Below are 23486 nucleotides of genomic sequence, written 5' to 3' on the forward strand. Positions count from 1 at the left end.
ATGTCCATCACCAGAAGAATGGGTGAACAATCTGTGGTACATCTCTAGAATGGAATACAACTCAGCAGTAAAAATGAACAAACTACTGATATATACAATGATATGGATGAATCACAAAAACGTTTTGTTGTGTGAGAGAAGCCAGTCTCAAAAGAGTACATTCAGTATAAGTAAAACTACCCCAGAGAAATCACAGCAGTGGTTGCTTCTAGGGCTTAGGGAAGACTGAACGGAAGGGCTACAGGGGAGGTTTCTGGAATGATGCAATCATCCAGAATGACCAATGTAGTGGTAACACACAATACATGGTGATTCTAAGATTTATATACTTTGCTATATGTAAATTATACCTAAATTAAAAAAAAATTAAAGCTAAGGTTTTAGGGAAAACCAGTTGAAAAAGGAAAAGGAAGGGTCTTAAAGAGCTAAAATTGGAGGTGAGACTCCAGATCGACTCCTGTGTAAGGTAACCAACTGATTTTGTAAGGTGACTCCGGGATTTGCCTGGAAGTAAGGGGTTTGTTTCCAAGGGTAAAAGACGTTTGGTGCTAAAACTGGGAGAGTCCTGGGTAAATCAAAGCAGCTGTCACCCAACTGCTATGGAAGTGGGGAGAAGGAGTTATAGATGTCTGGCCCATGGACTGGACTCCCTTGCTCCCAGAATCCCAAGGTTGTTCCAGTGGCTCAGAGAGGGGGTGCCGAGAGGTCAGGACAGTGGGCATTGCTGGGTGACACCAGGAACATCATTGCTGGGGAGATATCTTTGTTTCTATAGATTCCTGAGCCTCTAGGAGCAGAAAAGGCTGGAGATGGGGGTGGAGGAAAAAAGCCTCAGAGACCGACTTTAGGCACTTGGGCTGGCCAGGTTCTAAGCATCACAGCTGAACTGGGCTCTCAGGATGTTCTCATTCAGCCCTGTTTTCACATCCCCACCCCATCCTCCCTCAAATTCCCAGGCCAAGAAAATACCAAAGCAAATACATCAATTTCGTGGGAGAAAATCAGACTTGGGGAACTATCAGAGGAAAGAGCTATTGTATCTCTTCACCTCCATAGCTGTCATACAGCAGGGACTGTTTTCTTCCCACTGGGTCTGCCACAACCTGAGGTGGCTTGAGCTGGAGGGGTCTCCTCTACCTTCTCAGAGCACGGGGCATAAAGAGTAATAAGGCAAAGGCTCTTCCAGCTCTCCAGCTGAGGCCAGAGGTGGATTGTGACAAACTTCCAGAAGGGCCAGTGCACAGATGGGAAGCAGGCATCAGGGAGGGCGGGCTCAGAAGTTCTCGTAGTGGTGAATGAAGTGGGCCTTGTCCTGTCTGTTGATGAGCTGACAGGCCTTCTCTACATTCTTGGTCATTCCTGGAGGGCCACAGCTGAATACGCCAATCTTTCGTACCTGTCAAGTGTGTTGGGGGAGAGTGGTTGCAGAGAGGACAGGCCTGCCAACTTCCCAGGAGGAAGCTGCTTCTCAAGCCTGGCTGGAATGACCAGAGCATCAACCCCAGGCCCCGAGGAGGAGACTTGAGCTAAGGATGGGAAGGTATGTGGGGGTTGAAGCCTTCCTCTGACACTTGACCTTATCCTGGGGCCAGGTTGGGGGGTTCTCCACTCAATATAGAGCCACAGGGTGCTTAAATGTCAGAGTCCCAGGATGGGTGTGCGTGGGACTGACCTGTGGGTGAACCTCCTGCAGGGAGTTGAAGAAGAGCTCGAAGGGGGGGCGACCAAAGTGGGTGATGGAGCGCAGGCCTGTGAACAGACTCCGATTGAGCACCTTCTGGAAGTGCCGTTCACAGATGTACTGGTGGGGAACAAACGGAGGAGGAAGTCAGAGCCAGGCAGAGCATGGTCAGCTCCTAGCCCAGACAGAGCCCCGCCCAGACGGAGCCACGCCCATCCGGCCTGGCTGGCACTGCCGCACCAGCATGGTGGTCCTGAGGTCGAACTTCTCAGCCAGCTGGGTGATGTAGATGTGCACGGACACCAGGTCCTGGTGGTCATTCTCCTCCACCTCCCGGATGATGTCAGCCAGCCACTCGAACTGCCGCTGGGTCCGCGTCACCCAGATGAAGTAGATCTGGGGACAGGGTTGGAGCTTAGGACTCAGTTCAAAATTCCTCCACCCCAGATGCCTTCACCGGAGAGGCTGGGAAGCCCCAGACCACACACAGACACTGAACCTCTGTCAGAACCCACAAGGTTGATCTAAGGCTCCTCACTGACAGACCCAGGCAGAGGCCCTTCTCGCTATACTTTCTACCCTCCCTCCAAACATTTCGTATCTGGAAAACTGGGTATAAATGGCCCTGGCAGACCTAGGGATTATAAGCCAGCAGCTTTTTCTAATGCTAATCTATTGTTATATGGAAACACAATTAGTCCATCCATTCCCATTCCTTTGAAGAATAGGAGAGAGACACTCACCTTTTTACAGAGCATTTGGCTGCCCACGGATGACTTGAAGACCAGATCTTTGAGGATAGATGCAAAGGGGGTGACCCCAATGCCTCCTCCCACCAGCACTGAAACCTCAAACTTATGCCACTCCTGGTGGCCCTCTCCAAATGGTCCATCAAGGTACAGCTGCCAACAGAATTGGGGATGAGGTGAGCCTGGCCCTGCACCAGCTCTGAGGCTAGAAATGATGTAAGGGGACAAGGAGAAGAAAAATGCAAGTATATCCTCGCCTGTTCTAAGGCACCCAGCTCTCTCCCTGCCTGGCTTTGGGGTGTCCAGTGCTTCTGATCCCAAGGTGGGGGAGGGCAGGGAAATGTCTGCCAATGCCAGAGCCCAAAAGTGTTTCCCAATGATGGGCACCTTTGGGTATCTGGCACAGCCGTCCGGTGAGGGTGAGTAGATCTCCCTGAGGCGAATGGTCCAGGGCCCCGCCGCTCGGATGTGCAGGCTGAGCGTGTCCTCATGGGGAGCCGAAGTCAGTGTGAAAGGGTGGTACTCGGTGGTCCCCAGAGCCAAGCAGGCAATCCTCACCCACTGTCCTGACTTGTAATCAAAGCCTTGGGGCCGCTGGAACTGCAGGTGGGTCACTCCTGGGGGGTCCATGATGGGCAGAGAAGGGCAGGGATCAGAAGGCTTGCTCTGGTAGCTGAGGACTGGCAGGTACCCTGTCCTCTCCACATGCCTGAGGCACAGGGAACAGTCCCATGGTCTGAACAAGTGGGGCTCCTGGGGCTGGGAGCTGGAGAATCCCCTCTGCTATATCCTGGGTAACCTGAGAGCTGGGCTTCTCTGCTCCTCTCTTCCAGCCCCTCTTCCCCTCCCCAGTCTCTCTCCCCACAAAGGGCCCAGGTTTGATACAAGCCTACTGGGTCAGAGGACGAAGGGTTCACCATGGACCGTTTCAGTGTTTGCCAAACCTCTACTATTATAGCCATACTGCCACACCTCCTACACTATCTTTTATGTATTTTTCTTTAAATTGACTTACTTTTTCAATTTGATATACCTTGACAAGAGGTTTAGGTCACTAAGGTAAGTGGAAAACCGGTATCATGTACTCTAAATAGAAGGCAGTGTGTTTTATCAAATTTTTGCTGGACACTCTTTGTGGCCTGACCACAGCTGAGCCTCAGGCCTGCTCTCTCTTTGTTGCACTTGCAAGTTTTGGAGAGTGCAAAAGGCATAATAACACCATGCGGACACTTTGTTCTTAAGTAATCTGAATTGAAGTAACATAAAAATGAAATTAATTTTCTTACTATGTGAGTCCTAAAAGTTGGATGGTCCCTGGACACCTAAAATCATCTCCACCACCCTCTACGTTGATGTGAACCCCTACTTTAGCCAACACTGACTCAATAGCAGACTTTCGAAATCTGGCCATTTGCCTGTCTCTGAAAGGGGGTTGTTCTGCAGAAAAGGGTGTGCGGGGGCATATGGCTCCCTGCCCTGAACCCAGGCCGAACATGTGGGAGAGTCTTTCTTGTCCTTAAATCCCTTAGTTTTCACTTTCAGCTTCCTCTTCTCAGAGTCACTTCTCACTGTCTGCAGATACCACTGTGTGCCCTGGCAGGGCCCCCTGGCACCACCCCCCCTCACCCCCACCCCTACATTTGCATCAGGAAAGCTGCAGCGGACCCAGAGAGCCTATCAGGAACCACAGTCTGGGGCAGGAGGCCTGGAAGCAATCTCCCCACATCCCCTAAGTTGACTTCCAGTGCTCCCCACCCAGGGTCAGGCCAGGCCTGGTACCTGAAGGCAGCAGCTCCGCCTTCACCACGCTGATCTCCACCTTCTTCCGGCTCAGGCTCACCAGCTTGTCCCCCCCATAGATTAGTGCCGGGATCAGGAAGTAGATGTGGAAACGGGGAAGCTGGATCAGGCCAAAGCTGCCATGGATGATGAGCTGGAGACATGGCCAGTTAGGATAGCTCAGGCCGAGCCAGGCCCCCTCCCTTCTTGCCCCTTGCCCAGACAATTTCTGCTTGGGCCCTGGGCCTGAGCTAGGTAAATGGGGATGGCATCAGCTTTAGAGACTGGGGTCTCAAAGGTCAGGGTCTCAGTGTGAGACCTTGGGTCCAATTCAGCCTGCTTTCCTAGCCATCGTGAGTGTTCACCCCACCCCGTGGCTGGGCCCTGCCCAGAGAAATCTCTCACCAGGATGTAGAGCAGAATATAGAGGTGGTGGGTCAGCCAGAAGCCCCGGAAGCTGCGGCGCCGGAAGTGATGGGAAGCAAAGACGTACATGATAGCCAAGACCAGAAGCAGAAGCACCCCTGTCATACCTGGGGGTATGGAACACAGAGACAGAGAAGAGTCTCAGGGCCTCATCCTGGGCTGAGAACACAACAGGATAGTCCCCCCATTCTGTCCTCCTTCCCTGACCACTGTCATCCCTCCTTGGCCCCGGTATAGCTTGCCTAAAGGGGCTGCAGCCGGGGCTTGTCCTAGAGGCTAGAAAGGGACCATTATACACAAGTGTGTGTTCATGGAAAGATGAAAACAAAAGCAGAAGTCTTCAGACAGAACCCCCCGAGCCCTCACACAGCTCCATTCCCTACCTGGGACTGTCTGGAAGAACCACCAGTAGAACTTCTGGGGAAAGTGGGACCTGTGGGGCAAAGGCACATGGAACCTCTAGCCGGGGCAGAAGGTCCTCCATCACTCTTATAACATGATTCTTTTTCCATCAGCCCAAACCACTCAGATTACTGGGCACCCACCCAGATGGACAGCCAACCCATCCTTCTGAGGAGCATGGACCCAGTCTCCCACAGTTCAGCCTCTGCTCTCTCAGCAATTCCTCCTCCTGTGTTGTCCTGAACTCTCCTAATGTGGCCAATCTTTGCCGCCTCCAGTGCTTGATTCATATTCTATAAACTCTGGGAGGGCAGGGGTATGTGTTTTGCTCAGTGCCCTATCTCTATGCTCAAACAATGACAGGCACATAATAAAAGCCCAGTAAGTATTTGCGGAGTGATTGCATGTATCTTGGCCTCTTTAATCTCTGGCTGCTGGAGGGACACATAAAACACTTGCCCACTGAATGGATGGCAAGCTGAGATCTGTGTTAGGTACATGTGGGAAAGAGTTCCCAACTTTACCACCCAAACTTCCTTCCTGGCTAATCACGGTCAGCTTCCTTCCTGAGGGCAAGGAATGCACCTCTCAGCATCCCCAAGGAGGTTGGCCTCTCAGCCTCACTCAGTGAGGGGGTGAAGAAATAGAAGGACCATCTATTTCTTTTCTGTTATACCCTTAGGCCTGCCCAGGTGTCCCTAGGGGACCCTCCTTAGAACTGACCCATCATTCACAAAGACGTTGGGGAAGAGGCAGGTCAGCAGGCTGAGGGGGCTGACGGAGAAGATGTAGACATTGACTGCATGGCCAGCGCTGTGCAGAACTGAAAGAGAAAGACCATTAGAGACCCCATCCAGGGCTGACTCTACATCTAACCCCAAGGGAGGGGGAGAGGAGGAACAGCCAGGGGAAAAGATGGAAGTAAAAGTAGCTCCAGACACCTCACTTTTTCCCCTACAGTTAGCCCCAGGGGGCTGCAGCAGTGAGGAGATTGCCTGGGAGCCACATACTGGCCAGGATGACAGCAGCCATGGCGATCCAGCGATGGAAGTCCACGGCAGCGTCGAAGGGCACGTAGCGGTTGAGAAAGGTCTCTCGCAAGAAGGTGATGAGGTTGCGGCACATGGTGAGCAGGATGTAGGAGAACATGAAGGAGATGCTGGCGGCTGTGCCCCGAGACAGGATGATGCCCACGAAGGTGGTCTCAGCGATGCCCGAAGATGGTGAGGCGAAGGAGTAGTCTGGGGACAGAGTGCGACGCTGAGGAGCAGGAACAGCAACCAGAAGGCTTCCCCTCCCCCTTCCCACTGCCTGAGACCTGGAACTCATACAGTAGGCACGCTCTGCAAACAGGCCGGCACAGATGGCTGAGAAGACTGCAATGCACATGATGTGCCGCAGGTAATTCTCCACAAAGCGCTTGTACTCCTTCAGCTTCTGGGCCAGGAGGCCCTGCTGCATCTTCTCCTGCAACGCCTCCGTGTACAACCTCGGAGAGGGCACCACTATCCTGCAGCATGGGGGAGCCGGGTAGCTGTAAGATCAAGGCACCTTGGCTTCCCCTAAACACCACCCTGTGAAGGAGACCTGGTGGCTTTGTGGGGGCCAGGATGGACCACAACAGAGAAAGGGAAAAGCATTCGTGAGGGCAGACTCCCAATCACCCAAACCTTCACCTCTCATCTTTATTTGTTCCATCCACCCCCTTTTCTGTCTCCCACTACTCTACTTCATCTTCTTCCTGTCTGGTCTGTCCTTCCCTCTGTCTGCTCCCTGCACAGGCCTCACTGCTGTGCCCAAAGCAAGCAGAAGCCAGGAGACTCCTTCCTGCCATCTTGGTGTTGCATCTGAGTGCCAGACTGTAGCCCCAAGATTAGGATGTTGATCATTTGATTGTACAGCCCACCAGTAGGGTTAGGTACAAATGGTATGAGACTCAGGATGGTCCCTAGTGTATTGAGGTGGTGTGGGCAGGGCCCAGAGACCCCGAGATCTCTCCTGTGTCTCCTGGGCCCCAGGGATCTAGGAAACACTCACTTTTTGCCAAACCTCTTCTTCAGCCCAGGGCCTCCCAGCTCTGGGGCTTCTGAGGTGGGAATTCCCACTTCCTGGGGGCAAGAACTGAGAAAAGGTAAACAGGTCTCATTCTTCCCTTGTCTTTGCAGCCAGGGGAAGAACTGTGAGATCAGAGCTTTGGGTGGAGTGAGGTAGGGTAGGGGTGAACACAACCAGCCCATAAAACTGGTCAGAGAGAAGCAGACAGGAAGCAAGGTGGAATGAATAAATATGATCTAGTCATCTGTTTGATAGGATGATTCTGTCCTGCACTGGCCGGGAGAGAGCCAGGCTCCTTGTAGCATGGGATATGGGAGGCAGCTGGAATTTGTGCTAGGACTGGCTGTGCACTAGGAGTTACTTTCAGAGGTCAATGTCTGACCCCAGGGTCAAATTCAACCAGCCCTACTTCTTTCATTTCTCTGCAGGGGACTTGGCCAAAGGGATTTCCCAACGCCCCATTCCTTCTCACTGTTTCCCAGAAGTCCGAGAGATGAATGAGACTCGAGAGCTGATGTTTGGTTTAAAGATGTCTGCAACACCTGGAGAGGAGAACAAGGGGCTAGGCAGGCTTCCCCATGAGGGTGGTGGGGTGGGGTGGGTTGGGGTGGGGTGGGGTGGGAAACTATCCCTCCATCATGACCACCACCACTGCCTACTACCCTCTGGGAAGGCTGCCACGGTGCTTGCCAGTGACTTGGTCATGTCCTCATCTCCTGCTCCAGCTTTGTTCCCCTCACTCCCCATACTGAGTACCCACTGCACACAGGGCAGCCACCGCTAGACACTGTGACAATCCCATGCAATTAGAAAAAGGAATCCCCTCCAGGTACACGCCTGGGCCCTGCAGATTCTTTGTGTAAAAAGTAATGCCTTTTCCCCTAGGCAGATACACCCCAGACCAATGCACATGACTTGGTGAGCAGTATGGATTTCATCTCACTCTTGAACCCTCAGTGCACTGCTTTGTGCAGTGCCAAATTGCACAGCTGTATGTGATACCCTTGATTATGCATACCAGGCTCTGTGCTAGGCACAAGGGCTAAGAGGGAAATGAGATCTGGGTCCTATGCTCCAGGAACTCTCATTCTGAGGATGCACCCTTCCTTGACTGTGACCATTCCTTACATACTCACACACCTCCACCTCCACCTCTGACACAGAGCTGTGTGCGGCGGAGCTCGCTGTCGTGGTCCCGCAGCATGAAGTGGAAGTCCTCCCACGTCAGCTCCTCCTTGTCCTGGAAGCCCGACTCCTGGAACATGGACTCCACCACCTCAGCCAGCTGGGCCTTGGACAGGCAGTTGTTGGAGATCTCGATGAAGGACCTGGTGGATGACCAGAGACAGAGCAGCTTGTCACCCGGTGAGGTCAGGCTTAGGCAGGTGCAGGGTGAGGCAGGCCCCAGATGATCTCATGCCGCTACCAGTGACACAGAAAATAGCACTCAGAAGGTGTTCATCCAGTCTGCACCTGACACTAAGCTGGGTGGGGTGGCCACAGGCTCAAAGGGCAGAAAAAAGCTGAAAGTAGCCTTGACCCATTAAAGATAGCAGCCCTCCAACTGGGGGTGGCAGGCATCTGGCAGCACAGACAGCCAGGGGAGGGGATGTAGCTGCAATGGCTGCTGCTTCCTTATGCCAAAACCCCAGGGCATGGGGAGGAGTGTGTCCAACCTAATCTGACAGTGTCCTTCGTGGCAGCAGCAGTGGCCATACTCTCTTAGGCTGTGTCTTGGGATGAAACAAACTAACCATGCAAGTTTGTGTGAGTCCAGAAGAAAAAGACCTCCCCCCACACGACAGAGCAAGTGCTGCCATTGCATTAAAAACAAAACAAAACAAAACCCAGCACACACATCATCCCACTGAGACTGAGCAAGATCCACGTACTGAGAATAGGAGGAGAAGGCAGGAGCTCACCCCTGGAGGGCAGGGACCCACTGCATATGCCCTGGGCCCAACCCCGCTCCGGGCCTGCAATGGCACAGCCAGTGAGGCACAGTCTGCAATCAGCTGGCTTCACCCTGGCCCTCCGAGAAGCCCATGTCCAGTTGTGGCATCTGGACTGTAAGAAGGATGTGACAGTTAAGGGGAATGCAGAAGTCAGTGGAAAGGTTTAAAGGAGCAGAAAAGTTATAAGGATCTGGGTTGTTGTATGAATTCTGTTCATTCTTTGTTCGTTTAGTTCATCTTGTTCAGTTAACTATGTGCTGATTGCCTGTTGTGTGCCAATCACAGTGCGGAGGAGGTGCATTCAGCAGGGAGCGACGAAAGATGTGAACCCTGTCCTTAAGGAGCTGAAGGAGACTGTGTTATTGGAGCATTATCTTCAGGAATAAGAAGTCTCAAAACTGATTTTTATCAGGACAGTACAATCTGAAATGGCTTAAGAAGCAGTAAGAGAGAAGGGTTGGAAAACTGAGGAACTTTCTAATGTTTTTCCTCTTACCAATCATGGTGATTAACACTGGAAGAGTGACCAAGGTCTTCCATCCTCCACCCACCCACTATTTCACTCTGTGAAGCAGTGTTTGGCATGCTGTGGACTTCACAAAAGTCCAAAGGCATCCAAAAGGGGTTAGTGGATTTTGTTAGTGGTCATATTGGTGTTGGTTGTGCCTTTGTTGTTGCTGTTTCAATAGGAGGGAGAATTTTCCAGCTGGCGTTGAGAGTGCAGATACAGACCCTCCTGGGGGCAGGTGCCTAGCCAGATAAACTTTTGAAGCTGGCTGCTCTGAGAGTCTAGGATGCACTGAGGGCCAGCTCTCTGCGCAGATCATCTCCTCACCTACTCTCCTCTGACCTGACTTGTTTTCCTGTATAAAACACCAGAAAGTCTCAGGACCAGAAGGGCCCAGCCCATACCTCATCATAGTGAAGAATTCCTCCTTGGAGAGAAAGCCATTTCCATCAAGGTCATACATGGTGAACATCAGCCGGGACTTGTCTTCTGGGGAGCCTGGGAAGAGAAAGGGGAATGAAGACCACCTGTCTGCTGAAATAAACCTAGCTCCTGGGATGGCCCAAGGCCTCCTACCTTTCATGAAGACCACCAGGATGTCCAGGAACTCCCGAAAGGACAGGTAGCCGTTGCCATCTTTATCGGCCAGAGAGAACATGTACTCCACAAACATGTCCTGGGGCTTGAGGCCCAGAGAATCGGCAAACTCAGCCCTGCTCAGCTCACATGTCAGAGCCTCTCGCACCTTCTGTGACGAGTCCAGGGGCAGGGCCCCTGCGTCTCTCTGGTTGATGTCCAACACCTGTACCCGGGAAGCAGCACAGGGAGGGAGAGAAAGAAGTGAGGCCTGGCTGTTTACAGTTCAGGGACCCTCACATCTCTCCAAATCCAGCTCAGAAAAGGTAAGCCCTGGTATCTGCTACTGGTCCTCAGATATACCCTTGACTTGGGCCTCTGCTCTCCAGTAAAGGGGGATGACTCAAATCTCTATCATCAGCTCATTTTTTTCCCTGGACTCAAGATCCAGGAACTTTATACAATAGGATTAGTGCTGGGTCTTCGGGGAGCAGAGGTTGGGATCAGGGAGGGGCAAACTTTGGGAGTGCAAAGTGAGCGAGCCTATACTCAGACAGAAGATGGAGCAGACAGGGGTGCACAGGCAGGGAGAGGCTAGGGCTATCTATGTTCTCTTGCCAATTCAGACGGGCTGCCACGTGACTGATTTGATCTCCACAAATTATGCAAAGATCTTAAAAGTCATGTATGTGTAACAACCATTTGTTAAATGCCTACAATTTACAGTTGAGTCCTCACTTAACAACATCAATAGATGCTGTGACTTTAAGCAAAACGATGTATAACAAAACCAATTTTACCACAGGCTCACTGATACAAACTTGAGTTAAGTTCCTATTTCATCAACTATGGAGTGCATTAGAATCCCCTGGTGGTCTTGTGGGCCCCAGCTCCAGAGTTCCAGACTCACTAGGTGGAGAGTGGAGGCATGGGTTGGGAAGGGTTGCTGAGGACTTGGATTTTTTTTAGGGAATTTGCATTTTTAACATTCCCAGGTGAGGCTACTGCTGTTGGTCTAGGGGCCATACTTTGAGAACCACTGATGTAGACTGTCTCACTGAATCCTCGCAACAACCCAAAGAAATGGATCCTATTTCAATACACTGTTTTGTAGATGAGGAAACTGACATGCATAGCGGAGATGATGTGATTTCCTAAGCTCACACAGATAGTGAGTGGCAAAGCTAGGATTCAACCAAGGCTATGAGGCCAAGGTTCCCTCCAGCTCTGGATTGGTCCTATCTCCCAAAGGCATGGCCATGGCACCTGGGCAAAAAGGTGTCTGAAGAAGACCTCCAGGATGCGGCCCCGCTGCTGCTTGGTCACAGCCTTCCTGAACAGCTCATTCTCGGCCATCTCAGCCACGTTGATGCCCAGAGCCCAGTGCACACAGAAGTCTTGCAGATGCTGTACAAACATGCCTCGCTCCTCCTCGGAGTTAAACAGCAGCACCTGGGTGGGAGGCAGACTGAGTCAGTGCTCAGAGCTCCAGCTTCTGGTTCAGCCTCCCTTCAAAGAACCTTAGGTTGGGGGTAGAAGGAAAAAGCTGCCTCCATCCATCCAGGTTGGGGACAGGTGAGTGGCCCATGAGGGCCAAAAGGAGGGTCAGGTTGAGTCTGGGGACCTCTGAAAGGAGAGTTTCTCCCATCATCAACCTTCACAGGTGAGCTCTACAGCAAAGAAGAGGGTAACCTGAGAGGACTCGCTGTGGGAGTAAAGGCAGGATGGGCCGTACCAGGTCGTACTCCTTGGGGATCTTGAGCAGCAGAGCACGGCTTCCACGGTTGCTGGACAGAATGAGGTTGACCTGCTGCGGGGGCCGCAACTGAACAGTGCGCAGCACAGAGAGACGCCTATCCAGAACCTGCAGACGCCTGTCTGGGAGCAGCTGAATGGTGACGGGGTAGCTCCTCTCCTGAGGGCCTGGCCACTCCATCGCTGTGAAGGAGATAATTGTGCAGAGCAGTTCAGCGTAGGTTCCCAGGCCCCTGCCCTCAGGCCAATTCCACTCTACCAGTCCGAGCAGGCATCCCAAAAGCTGGCTTGTGAAAGCCAGCTCTATAACCCACATCTGTAACCTGGTTCTTTCTGCCAGCACCACTGCCCATCTGTCCCTACCTCCTCACCTCCTCAGCTCCATCTCACCTGGTACTCCATCTTTGTCTGCCTCCTTCTTCACACTCTCTTTGCTTTTCTTTTGTAACTTCTTGAGTTCTTGGCTCCGGAAATAGGCCACCACCCCAGAGATAAGCAGACTCACTAAAGGGGATTAGAAGGAGTCAGTGGGTTGGGGAGACCCTCACTTGGAGCTTCACTGAGGCTTGGCTGTTGCCCCTCCCTTCTCAAGGCCATTGTGTCTGGCTTTAACTGTAACCAGGAACTAGCCCTGCAAGCCAGCAGGTAATGAGGGGCGAGGACAGTCTGTGGAAAGTGGGGAGACATGAGAAGAGAGATGGGAGGGAAAAGGGCTCACCTAGTGGAAGACAGCAGAGAGCCACAATGGTGATACCAAAACCAGGACCACTGCCCTGGAAGTAGTTAGACACGGTCATGGGCACACAGGGTGGCAAGCTGTCAGTTGTGAGCTGCTGTGGCTGAGGGCAGGGTGCACCTGAGAGAGAGGGCACAAAAAATCTCAAAGCCTGAGTATCTCACTCCTTGTGCAGGTGCCCTTCCCTCTCTCCTGTGAAGAAGCAGTAACCCTTTTTTCTCCCTGGAACATGTTCCCCTCAAAAAGTCCCCTTCCATATTTCTCAGCACCCACCGCAGCTTGACCACAGGGTACAGCCTGCAAACCAGTCCGGTTCCTACTGAGGGAGGCAGCCTAATGTAGACCCCCCAGACTGACACAGGAGGGGCTGCCTGGTGCCTGACTCCCTGGACAGCACCAAGAGACCCCCCAAACCTTGTTCCTTTCTCTGGAAGCATTTCTTGTGTTCTCCCAGGCCACCCACCTTCATGCCAGAAAAAGACATTGGGCTGCAGGGCACTGGGGTCCACACTGGTGACAGCCACCAGCACATCCCGCAGAGTGGTGTTTCTGATCTCTGCAATTTCCTCCTTGGAGAACAGCCTAAGTTGGGGGAGGCCAAGCATTATTGGGATGGGGAAGGGTTCCAGGCCTCCAGAACCTCAGTCCCAGGGACCCAGATAAGGAAAGAGACCCAGAGGGGCGGGGGAGGGGCGGGGCCAGCTGGAAATCAAGGGCCCATGGGGGCTGTTTACAGGCAGAGGGCCTGAGCCCAGGCCAAGGTGCAGTCTGAGGTGGGGCCCGGGCAGGCCTTACCCATTCCTGGTGTTCTCAAACCAGTAACGGTCACCATCCCGCAGCCGCACAAACTGGTCAAGGACAATGGTGCTGAAGAGGGGCCCGGGGTTCCCATGGCTCTCCAGGAGCCCCCCAGGGAGCAGCTCCAGCAGGGACAGGTCCTGGTTGTACAGGGCGGCTGTGGCCTCCAGCACCTGGGGCACCACAGGAGGTGAGGAGTGTATGTACACATGTGTGAGTGTGTGTGTGTGTGTGTGTGTGTGTGTGTGTTGCCCCACCCCTCAATCACAAGACCTCACCAGCTACTTGGCTAGCTGCTCAGGCCTGAGGAAGTCTCCTTTTCCTAGACAGCCCCCTTGGTTGTTGGCAAATATTGTGAGAAGACCAGTGTATCCCTGCTCATGGTGAGACTACTGTCAGATCCCTAAGGACCACATCTTGTGACCATCGCTACTCAGACTGCCTGGCCCCAATGATTAGCAGCTTCAGAGTCACCCAACTCATGGAGGGAGGGAACCCTGTAGGAATAGGGCAATGGCACCCACTCGGGGGCCACCCTGCAGGAACGGTACAATGTAATGGGGAGGAACATACTCTGGAATCAGGTGGCTGAATTTAAATCCTGCCTCTGTGGCTGACTTAACAACTATGTCATTGGAAAGATGGGGATAATGGTATCTACCATACGACATTCCCTACGTAGATTAAATGAGCTACATGTGCAGAGGACTTGGAACAGTGGGGCCACAGGAAAGCTCTACCCGTTATTATCATCATTACTGCTCCTGACCTGCGGGTCCACATCGGGGTTGAGGTCACTCCAGTTCTTCGGGGCCTTTAACCCCAAGGCCAGTAGAGCTTGGTTATAGCTGGGCAGCCCCATATCCCGGCCACGTTGGATGCTGCTGGCCACATAGTCTGTGCGGGAGAACCTGCCAGGGCCAGGCCAGTAATCTAACGAGGGGAGAGGACTAGGCTATAGATTCAGTTGCTTCAACCCTTCTTTGCCCAATAGCCTTGAATTGGACTGTTGGCACTAACTCCCAACTGCTCCTCCCACCACCCCCAGCTCTTGTCTATACATGACCTGTATCCATACCAACCTCGCCTTGGTGTGGGGTCAATGTCATCATGTGTGATTGTGGGCAATTTTTGTGGCAAAACTCTTCCCCTAAGACTCAAGACTATTTCAGTTACCAAGTAGGAAACTCCCTGGCCTTTACCTCCTTAACCTCAAGACAGAGCTACATGAAAACCTCTAGAAACCTAAGCACCAAAGAGATTGTGGTGTGACCCCTCCCCTCCTTACTCCGATTTAGGTATTTTTGAATGAAAACAACATTAAACTGTGAGTCGAAGGGAATTTTTCAAAGCCTATTTTCTTCTAATGGCTATTTGCAGCGTATGTATCTGTGTTTCTGCATTGCAGGTTCCCTAGGTCTGCCTGATGATTAATCTAGAAGAATCCCCAGGCAGCCCGGCCCCTGGGCACCCATGCCTTCTGGCTCCAGAGCTCACCCCTCAAGTCTTCAACCACTATCCTGTCCTCCAGCTCTGAAATCTGGGAGGCCATTCCCAGCAGCAGCTGGTTCACTGCCTGGGCACTGTTCAGGTCAGGGTTCTGGAAGTAAACACACTCGGTCAAAGTAGGCTTTCGGGTCTCTTCCCAAAGCCCAGTCCCTCTCATCTGGGACTACCGCAGTACCTCAGGACAAAGGTCCCTTGGCCAGTCTCAGGCTCTCTGGAGCTGTTGTCCCCAGATAATTTTCTGATCACTCTACCCTTCATCTCCCACCACCCTGGGGCAGCAACAGTCAAGAACTGGAATTGTTGCTTTTCCCAGCCTGTGTGATGAGACTGACTTTGACTCACCTTCCCCTGACCCTGAACCCAAGCTGACCTGACGAAGCCAGTAGCTGTTGCAGACTCTGACAGCTGGGGAGCTGCCAAAACCCTTGTTCACGATCTTCTGGAAATGACAGCTGGTATTTCTGAAGTGGGGGATCAAGAATTGGTAAGGGAATTCAAGGAGGAAGCTGAGATGAGGTTGAGTAAGGTGAGGGACTCCGAGGGGGTTGGCCAGGACTGAGGGATGGCCCCTAAACTTCCTTGAACAGAGCAGGGACCTGGCAATGTGTGGGGGTTAAAGGTAGAGGCTGCTTTTTTCCCACACAAGGTGGAAAGGGAAGGGGGGAAGTGGGTGGACCAGATGCTGAACACATCCAGCTCTCAGCAACTGAAGTTCAGCCATTAGGAGGAGTTGGGGAGATTTCTCTACTAAGACTGAACCTCCTGCCTCAGGGTGCTGTTTCAGGACCCCAAATTCTGCTTCCTCCATGACACTGTAGAGGCATATAAAAGGCTCCAGGAACCCCAGAGTCTCTGATTTGCCACCTCCACCAGTGCTGTGCTTCGTCTCCCACCACCAGCCCCTCCCTCACCTCATGTAGACGCCAGGGGGCACCATGGTGGAGAAGAACTGTTCAGAGGCCACCAGGAACTCTGGAGAGATGCTGGGGTCCAGGAAAGGGCGGTACCCTGCTCCACGGGAGCAACAGGACAATAAGCTCCTTACCCATCCCCCCTCCTACCAGAACAAGCACCACCTGTCTTTCCCACTATGGATCCCAACCACCACCTCCCCTCAGCCCAGGTGCCCCCAGTGCCCTCACCTGTATATTCTGGGGGTGTTTGCTGCAGGAAGCTGGGCAGCCACTCATACACAGCAATGTTCTGAGGGCCAAGAAAGAGGAGAGGGAAGGTAAGTGCTCCAGCTGCCAGGCCAGGGGGGATGTGAGCCCAAGGAAGCCTTAAGTGGGAGAGGATGACCAGGCAGGGGCAGTCATGGGGAAGGCGACCCAAACAGCAGAGATGCTGAGGCCATCCCCTCACGGCACAGGGGACTTCAGGGGGTGGGTGCAGCTCAATTTCTTGCATAAGTGACATTTTGTCTCCTTATCATTTCAGAGTCTATTCCTGGACATTAGCTCTCTGGGCAGGGGTGGACTCCCGGGAGAGGGTGTTTCTGGGCGGGGGATGTCCGAGGATGGAGGGCTCTGCAGGGAAGCAGAGTGTCCCGTGGACCAGGAGATGGGCTGGGGAGGAGGGGGCAGTGCCACTGACCTGGTAAGTGGCGATGACCCTCTTGCGCGCGTGCTGGAACAGCTCCTCGTCGCCCCAGTGCGGGTGCTCGCCAGCCAGCTTCTGTGCCACCAGATTGTGGTAGCGGAACCAGAGCAGGCCCAGCGCCTGCAGGAAGGGCTCGCGGTTCCCTCGCTCCGCCCCGAAGGCTGCAACCGACGTGGGGACACAGGGGAGGACATGAGCGGCTGTGGGACCCAGGGGAGTGCCACCTCGCAGACCCCAGTCTGTCCTCCCACCAGCCGCGCGGACGCTCCAACCCCAACCCGCCCGCGCCCCTGCGGGGCCCCGCGGCCTCACCATACAGCCCCTGAGGCCCGCGCTGGCCCGTGGCGGGCTCGGGCGCAGTCCACATGAGCAGGGGGGCCTGCGCACCCCGGGGGAAGGCGGGGTCGGGGCCAGACGCCAGCTGTCCCCCAGAGAAGCTCCGCAGCGCGTCGCTCCAGGAGTGCGAGGAGCCGTAGATGGCGCTGCCGTCCAGCCAGCCCGTCACCTGGTTGATCTGCGAGGGCATTGGACAGGAGAGCGGGGGTCGGCTAGTCTGGGCGGGTAAGGGAGGGCCAGGGCCAGGCGGGTGTCTGCGGGTGGGGGGATGGGGTGGGAGCCTTTCCCCACCGACGCCTGCAGACCCAGAGCCCAGAGCCCCACCTGCCTGGGATCCAGCTCGTGCCCCGCCTCCCGCCTCGTCTTACCAGGTCCCGGGGGTTGCTGGGGCTCTGCCCGGTCTTGGGGTCCCAGTGGCTCCTCTGGAAGGGCAGCACCACGTCCCCGCGCCAGTCGGGGTCGAACACGGGGTCTCCGGGCGGGATGCGGATGTTGAGGAATTCCGCGGGGCAGCCGGGTCTCTCTACACTCACCAGGTCCGAGAGCACGTGGTAGCCTGAAGGCGAGGGGTGCAAACTGGTGAGAATCGCCGCTTCCCATGGCCAGGTTTCTTAAGAGCAAAAAGACAGAGATTCGAGTGCAGGCTCCGAAGCCAGCTTTGCGGCATTTTTTTTTTTCTAATCTGCAAAGTTGTTACGAGGATCAGCATAATTAATGTAAGGGAGACTCCGCATCCGTCCCCATCTCCTAGCAGATCCTTGCATCTACCCTCCCTGTTCGGGGGAAAGAGAGTAAGTCATATCGGGAGGAGAGTGGTGGCAGGGGACTCAGATCCTAAGAGCAACAATAGGGGTCCGGTGGCACTCCTGGGTTTCGAGTGAGGGGGTAAAAAAAATTAACGAGCGAAATGTCCCCGAATCCACAGGCCAGGTCGCTCCGAGATGGAACAGTGCTCGGCCTGCTGCTAGGTTGGTGGAAGAGGTCCTTCGGCGCCTCAGATGGGTCTCCTGTGCACTTGCAGAGGGGCTTCAGGGGTCAACACCAACGACTCCCCACTTTCTCTCACCAAAGAAGACCCCCAGCACGGTGCGGTTGTGGCGGGATGCCAGCCCGGCTCTGCCTCGCGTGGCGGCGTCGCTGAGTTGGCGCGGGTTGGGTAGCAGAGGCTCTTTCAGAGCTTGATACACTCCGTCCGCGTAATTGGCTGGTACAACGCGTTGCAGTCGACAGCCTGCAGGAAGCAGGTGGGAGATGGGCAGTGTTAGAGCACTCGGTCCCCAAAGAGCCTACAAACCTCGCTCTACTCCTTCACTCCTCCACTCCCAGTGACGAGACCCCCTTTCCCCAGTCTCCTGGTCCCAGGAATGGACAGGAGTTCGAGGCTCAGGCAGCCAAGAGGCTGGCGATGCGCCCTCTCCTTTTCTCCGTCCCTGGACTCACCTGCCGCGCCGCGATCGTGGTGCCTCAGGTTGTTGAACCAGCCGTCATAGCGCTGCACTTCCCAGGGCAGAGTGAGTGCGTCCCGGCCGCCTGTGAGTCGGACAGTGGTCCCCTCAGTGCTAGCCTCCCTGCCACGCCCAGGGTGCCCCACGGCCTCAGTCTGTCCTTCTCCCGCTCCTCGAGCGTCCCCAAACCATCCAAGTGGCTGCTGTACCCGTGCGGCGTGGAGGCTGCGCTGGGAGTTTCCCATCCTGCTGAGCCAAGCAGCAGTCTGACCTGATCTTCCAGCCTTAGGGAGCCGCTTTACGGCAGTTCTCCCTTCCTTCATTCCCATGGGGTACTAAGTGACTTCCCGAAGCTGGGGATGCGAGATACTTACCTGCTGGATTCGGGGAACCAGTCAGGAGAGCTCCCAGGAGCACCAGCGTCTCTGGTCTTGCGCAGAACATGCTGAGCCTGCAGCCTGGGGGATAGGAGGTGGTATGTGAGGGACAAAAAGCTGGTGTCCCCAATGCCTGTGGCTGGCACAGAGGGAGGAAGCGCCAGCTGTTTTCACTTCTGGAGTGAAGATTTTAGAAGCATTACCAAGAACCCACAGGCCACTGTTTTCCGGGCACATGACAACCATCCCTGCTCTCCATTCTGTTGAAGAAACACTTAACCCAAACACAGAAACCCATGGGGCCCAAGCCTCCTGGGGCATGTCAGTCGTGGGCAGGACTTTACCTCCAGCTTCCTGGAGCCTGCCCAAAGCCTGGAATCCTTGCTCCCAGCCCTCCAGGAACTGCTTCTAGAAAAAGCAGAAATGGAAAAGCAACTAGTAAGCTGGGGGGCTGAGACATGCAGCCCTTCATACTTTGCAATGAATATGTGTGCATGGACACGAGGAGTGGGAAGACCAGGCCTCACCCCCCAGTCCGGACTCTGGGGTAGGGCCCCAATCTGGATCAGAAGTCTTTCCTTTTGGACTCTTCTTTTTTGCTCTGCTTTCTGCCTCCACCACCCGGCTGCCACCCCTACCCACCAGCTCCTGAGAGGAGAGCACCTTCCCCGCTGCACTCTCACCCTACTCTCTGGATCCTGTGAGACCAGCTGCGAGGGTGTCCACTCCCGCCAGGCCAGCACTAGGTGTGAACCTCTGGCCTCGGGGCTCGCCCTCCAGCTGAGAAGGCAGTGCTCTTCTCATTTGCATAGCGGCCGCCGCCTCTAATTTGCATGATCTCTTCCCACAATGACTGGCCTGCCAGGTCCCGACATCCTTGCTGGGCACGCTGCTCACGCTGCTATAAAAGGGGTCCCGGTCCCACACGGCTTCCAAAAGCTGAGCAACCCGCAGGCCCGCGAAGGTAATTGCTCACACACAGAGAGAAATAATTCCACTCTCCCGCCTCTCTGACTCCTCCTGGACCAACCCAGGGAGCTTGAGGGCAGCCAGCTGCTGCGCTTCTTCAGAGGTGAGCCGCCGGGCTCAGACTTGGCCAGCCCATTGGATCGCGCCCCAGCACGCAGGGGTTGGGGGGTGAAGAGAAGTGGGTCCTGGGCTCCGATGCTACAGATGCCACAGATGCGCTATCCCCTCTCAAGCAGGGTCCGCTCCCGGCTTGGCCACCCGCCGGTCAAAGCGCAGCGCTCCGCAGTGTTACAGCATGACTCTCTGGGATGGCGAGCTGTCTTTCTATCCCCAGCCCCGGCATGCCGCCGGCATCAGCGTCCCGCTGCTCATTGTCATTGTGGTGTTCTTGGCCTTGGCGGTCAGCTTCTTGCTCATCTTGCCCGGGATTCGTGGCCACTCGGTAAGTGGGGTTAGCAGCTCAGGTCTGGGGATGAAGAGTGCCACGGATGGACGGCTTGTTGCTGAAGGATAGGGAATAGTCAGATGAGCATAGGTGGAGCAGACCCAGAAGTCTAGTGTAGGAAGCACACCTTCCCAAGGACAGGGAGGAGTCGGGTTCAAGACATCGTAGAGACTGATGCAGCTGGAATCATTCGGGAGGCTGCTGCAGAGAGTAGGAATCTGGTCCAGTAATCCTGGGAATGATTCCAGTTTTCATGTCCTGCTGGAACTCCCACCTCTCCCCAGACTGCAGTGCCACTCCCACCCAGTCCCCCCAAAATCGTTATCTTTGGGCCAAGAGGACAGAAACTGGCAGCTCAGACTGCTGTGTTTCAACCGTGTGCTGGGCTAAGAGGCATGTATATGGGTGTCCCCATCCTAAAGACTCAGATGCTTTGACACAGGATTCAGAGCTATAGCAGACTGAGTACTTTCCCTTGGATTCCCCCCTCTCCCAGAACCTAAGTCGCCTGTTTTCAAGTCTAGAAGGACCTCGCCTCCCAGAACCTTGGTTTCCTTAGAAACTGATGCACCTAGGAATATGTGAGAGGCTGTCTTTCCACCTCCTGTACTTGGCCACCAAACCAGGGCCTCCGTCTCTTGGGGGGAGGTGACCCTGCCTACTTAAGCACTTTTGGAATCACTGAGCCATACCATAGCAGTGACCTGAGCAGGAGGTGGAACATAAGTGGGGGAATGAAGGTTGTGGGAGAGTACCAGGCAGAGCAAGATAGTCCACTTGCAGGGTGGATTGGAAAATGGGGTTGGGGAGGCACAAGCTCATGGCCAGAAAACATCAGAAATGTGAGTGGCTCAGAGAGACTTGCATGAAAGGCAAGTCTGATTTCAGCCTCAAAATGCCAGGAATGTAACTGGGAAGAGGGCATGGGTCAAGAGCGGGCAGTTGCAGGAGCACTAAATATCCAGGTGGCATGGGGTCAGGGGAGGTCTTGGGGACTCTGGTTGAGCAATACCCAGGCCTGACCTGGTGTCTGTTCCTGCAGCGCTGGTTCTGGTTGGTAAGAGTTCTCCTCAGTCTGTTCATAGGCGCAGAAATTGTGGGTAAGTATGTGGTGCATCAGGTGGGGGGAAGACCTGGGGTGAGGAAGGAGGCTGTCACAGGGCACCTCGGATTGGTTTCCATCTCCCTCTCCATTCTCCAGCTCTTTCTAGCGCCCCCTCGTCTTTCCCTACCATGTATATATACCACATTGGACTCCTGGACCCCTGCTTCCATTTCTCTTCACAGTGTCCCACCTTCCATCACCACCCTCCCAATTCTATCTCTCCAAATGTTTCCCTAACCACCCTCCACCTTGTGCCTCTTCCCCACAGCCGTGCACTTCAGTGCAGAATGGTCAGTGGGTAGAGTGAATACCAACACATCCTACAAAGCTTTCAGTGCAGCCCGCGTCCGAGCCCACGTCGGTCTGCACGTGGGCCTAGAGGGAATTAATATTACACTCACAGGTGAGGAGACTGGGGGGAAGTGAACTTCTGGTATGGGCAGACCCCAGGGTGGCCGGGGTGGGGGAGCATGGCAGAGGCAGCTGCAGGAACTCTCAGATCCCACAGGTTCAAACAGCTTTCCGTCCTCATGAATTTGTGTTTTCCCCAACCGCTGCCAAACCCGTTTCTCTTGAGCCTCCACTTTACTATCAGAATCGGCTTAATTGCCTGGTCCCAGGCTGCGCGCAGCCAGATGACCCTGCCGCCCTCCGCAGGGATCCCAGTGCAGCAGCTGAATGAGACCATCGACTACAACGAGCAGTTCAGCTGGCGTCTGGGCGAGAACTATGCGGAGGAGTACACGGAGGCTCTGGAGAAAGGGCTGCCTGACCCAGTTCTCTACTTGGCGGAGAAGTTCACTCCGAGCAGCCCTTGCGGGCTCTACCGCCAGTACCGCCTGGCCGGACACTACGCTTCAGCCACACTGTGGTGAGCACTGCAGGGAAGGCACCGTGTGTGTGTGTGTGTGTGTGCGCGCGCGCACACGCGCGCTGGAGGATGTGAGCTGTGGTTACAGCCCAATATGCTCGGGAGAGTATGACATCCCTTCGGGTCAGAAGGTCTTGAGATCCGCACAAACCTTCGGAATCCCGAGAGACTGGACCACGGCCGGGAACCGGCTACGCCTTTAGGCAGTTGCACCTGCACTTCCGCCACCCCAGCGCGGCACTCATTCTGGGGTAGGGACTTCGAGGAAGCGAGGCTGTGAAGACCTGGGTGGGCGGGGAGAAGCCGGCTCACAGCGCAGCTGGTCTCTCCGCAGGGTGGCGTTCTGCCTCTGGCTCCTCTCCAACGCGCTGCTCTCCATGCCGGTCCCTCTCTACGGAGGCCTGGCGCTCCTGGCCACCGGCGCCTTCTCGCTCTTCTCCGTCTTGGCCTTCGCCTCCATCTCCAGTGTGCCGCTCTGCCCGCTCCGCTTCGGCTCCTCCGCGATCAGCAGTCACTACGGTGCCGCCTTTTGGGTTACGCTGGCTACCGGTGAGGACCGAGCGATGGGCCCGGGGAGGCTGGGGATATAGGGACGGCACCTATACCGGTGCGCACTTTCCAGTTTACAAAGTGAGTTCCCCTATTTTTTACCAATTTACCCCTCTCAGATAGTTTGTAGAGGCAGACACGGTTATGCCCTTCTTACAGAAGAGTTTATCTTGAACAGTTAGCACACGAACCCTTGTATCTTGTAATCCATATTAAAGGTCTATTCTGCCTGTGAGTGTGCGGATGCGGGGGGGAGGGGTGATTGTGAGGGGTAACCTCCAATATCTGCAGGGGGCAGTCCGACTTCTGTTTCGGAGCCCTGACTGCCCCCCTTTTTTTTTTGCTTCCGCACCATCGCAGGTGTTCTGTGCCTCTTCCTTGGAGCGGCCGTGGTGAGTCTCCACTACGCTCGTCCCAGCGCTCTTCGAACCTTCTTGGACCAAAGCGTCCGGAACTGCGGTAACCAAGCGAGAGAGGGCTCGCCTCTCAACTTCAGCAACCCAGTACACAAGCAGTCCGGGGCCTCGGACTTAATCATCAGTACTAACCTATGAAGGGATCTCAATCTCGGACTCCTCCTCCGCCTCGGTCCCCGGCAGTCTGGAGCAGTGCCCGCCAGAACTGGGCCGGGAGAGCTCAGGGAGAGGCTGTGCACAGCAGGAGCCCAGGGAAAGGTGGGCTGCCTCAGACGTGCGCCGAGCACCCTGGAGCCTCCCACGGTGAGCTGTAAATAAATTTTTTTCCTTTTGTTTTTTAGATTTTTTTCTCCGTTAATTTCCGTGGCTTCTCAAGGCTCTTGGGGGACATGCGTCCTCGGGAGACTTCTCTGGGCTGGTGGCAGCCATACAACGTTCTCTTTCC

General features: G+C 54.7%; 2 protein-coding genes across 6 annotated transcripts; one reads left to right on the forward strand and one right to left on the reverse strand.

The window, feature by feature from the left end:
• Window positions 1-114: 114 nt before the first annotated feature.
• Window positions 115-19740, reverse strand: DUOX2 (dual oxidase 2). Of its 3 annotated transcripts, XM_036032851.1 has the most exons (35): window positions 19370-19416; window positions 19031-19094; window positions 18684-18767; window positions 18305-18394; window positions 17931-18095; window positions 17233-17420; window positions 16841-17042; window positions 16523-16689; window positions 16072-16132; window positions 15841-15937; window positions 15300-15390; window positions 14918-15020; window positions 14190-14353; window positions 13418-13593; window positions 13086-13204; window positions 12605-12742; window positions 12277-12390; window positions 11867-12069; window positions 11398-11583; window positions 10132-10357; window positions 9960-10053; window positions 8233-8420; window positions 7565-7634; window positions 7075-7158; window positions 6369-6547; window positions 6048-6278; window positions 5761-5860; window positions 5019-5068; window positions 4615-4742; window positions 4210-4363; window positions 2818-3047; window positions 2425-2583; window positions 1922-2077; window positions 1673-1801; window positions 115-1396 (listed from the first exon to the last, which is right to left on the reverse strand). In XM_036032851.1, the coding sequence occupies exons 3-35, from the start codon at window positions 18751-18753 to the stop codon at window positions 1274-1276; spliced, it is 4635 nt and encodes a 1544-aa protein (XP_035888744.1). In that variant the 5' UTR covers window positions 18754-18767; window positions 19031-19094; window positions 19370-19416; the 3' UTR covers window positions 115-1273. The 3 variants fall into 3 exon arrangements, with proteins under 3 accessions (XP_035888744.1, XP_035888751.1, XP_028363596.1); XM_036032858.1 differs by lacking the exons at window positions 19031-19094; window positions 19370-19416 and adding an exon at window positions 19717-19740; XM_028507795.2 differs by lacking the exon at window positions 19031-19094 and having other exon boundaries at window positions 19370-19453.
• On the forward strand, window positions 19654-23381 carry LOC114492628 (dual oxidase maturation factor 2). Of its 3 annotated transcripts, none has more exons than XM_036032911.1 (7): window positions 19654-19758; window positions 19892-20097; window positions 21143-21200; window positions 21474-21608; window positions 21863-22076; window positions 22411-22706; window positions 22986-23104. In XM_036032911.1, the coding sequence occupies exons 2-6, from the start codon at window positions 19951-19953 to the stop codon at window positions 22664-22666; spliced, it is 810 nt and encodes a 269-aa protein (XP_035888804.1). In that variant the 5' UTR covers window positions 19654-19758; window positions 19892-19950; the 3' UTR covers window positions 22667-22706; window positions 22986-23104. The 3 variants fall into 3 exon arrangements, with proteins under 3 accessions (XP_035888804.1, XP_028362850.1, XP_035888800.1); XM_028507049.2 differs by having other exon boundaries at window positions 19660-19758; window positions 22411-22625; window positions 22986-23381; XM_036032907.1 differs by having other exon boundaries at window positions 19671-19758; window positions 19889-20097; window positions 22411-22625; window positions 22986-23381.
• The last annotated feature ends 105 nt before the right edge of the window (window positions 23382-23486 follow it).

Source organism: Phyllostomus discolor, chromosome 1 (assembly GCF_004126475.2).
Source record: "Phyllostomus discolor isolate MPI-MPIP mPhyDis1 chromosome 1, mPhyDis1.pri.v3, whole genome shotgun sequence".
NCBI lineage: Eukaryota > Metazoa > Chordata > Mammalia > Chiroptera > Phyllostomidae > Phyllostomus > Phyllostomus discolor.

Coding starts and splice junctions, on each gene's coding strand:
- DUOX2 (XM_036032858.1), bottom strand. CDS start 18,753: ATGTTCTGCGCAAGACCAGAGACGCTGGTGCTCCTGGGAGCTCTCCTG. Junction 13,594..14,189: donor ACCCCGATGTGGACCCGCAG/GTCAGGAGCAGT, acceptor GTGGTGCCCCAG/GTGCTGGAGGCCACAGCCGC. Junction 10,054..10,131: donor CCTGGTGGTCTTCATGAAAG/GTAGGAGGCCTT, acceptor TTCTCTTCCCAG/GCTCCCCAGAAGACAAGTCC.
- LOC114492628 (XM_028507049.2), top strand. CDS start 19,951: ATGACTCTCTGGGATGGCGAGCTGTCTTTCTATCCCCAGCCCCGGCAT. Junction 21,609..21,862: donor AATTAATATTACACTCACAG/GTGAGGAGACTG, acceptor CGCCCTCCGCAG/GGATCCCAGTGCAGCAGCTG. Junction 22,077..22,410: donor TACGCTTCAGCCACACTGTG/GTGAGCACTGCA, acceptor GTCTCTCCGCAG/GGTGGCGTTCTGCCTCTGGC.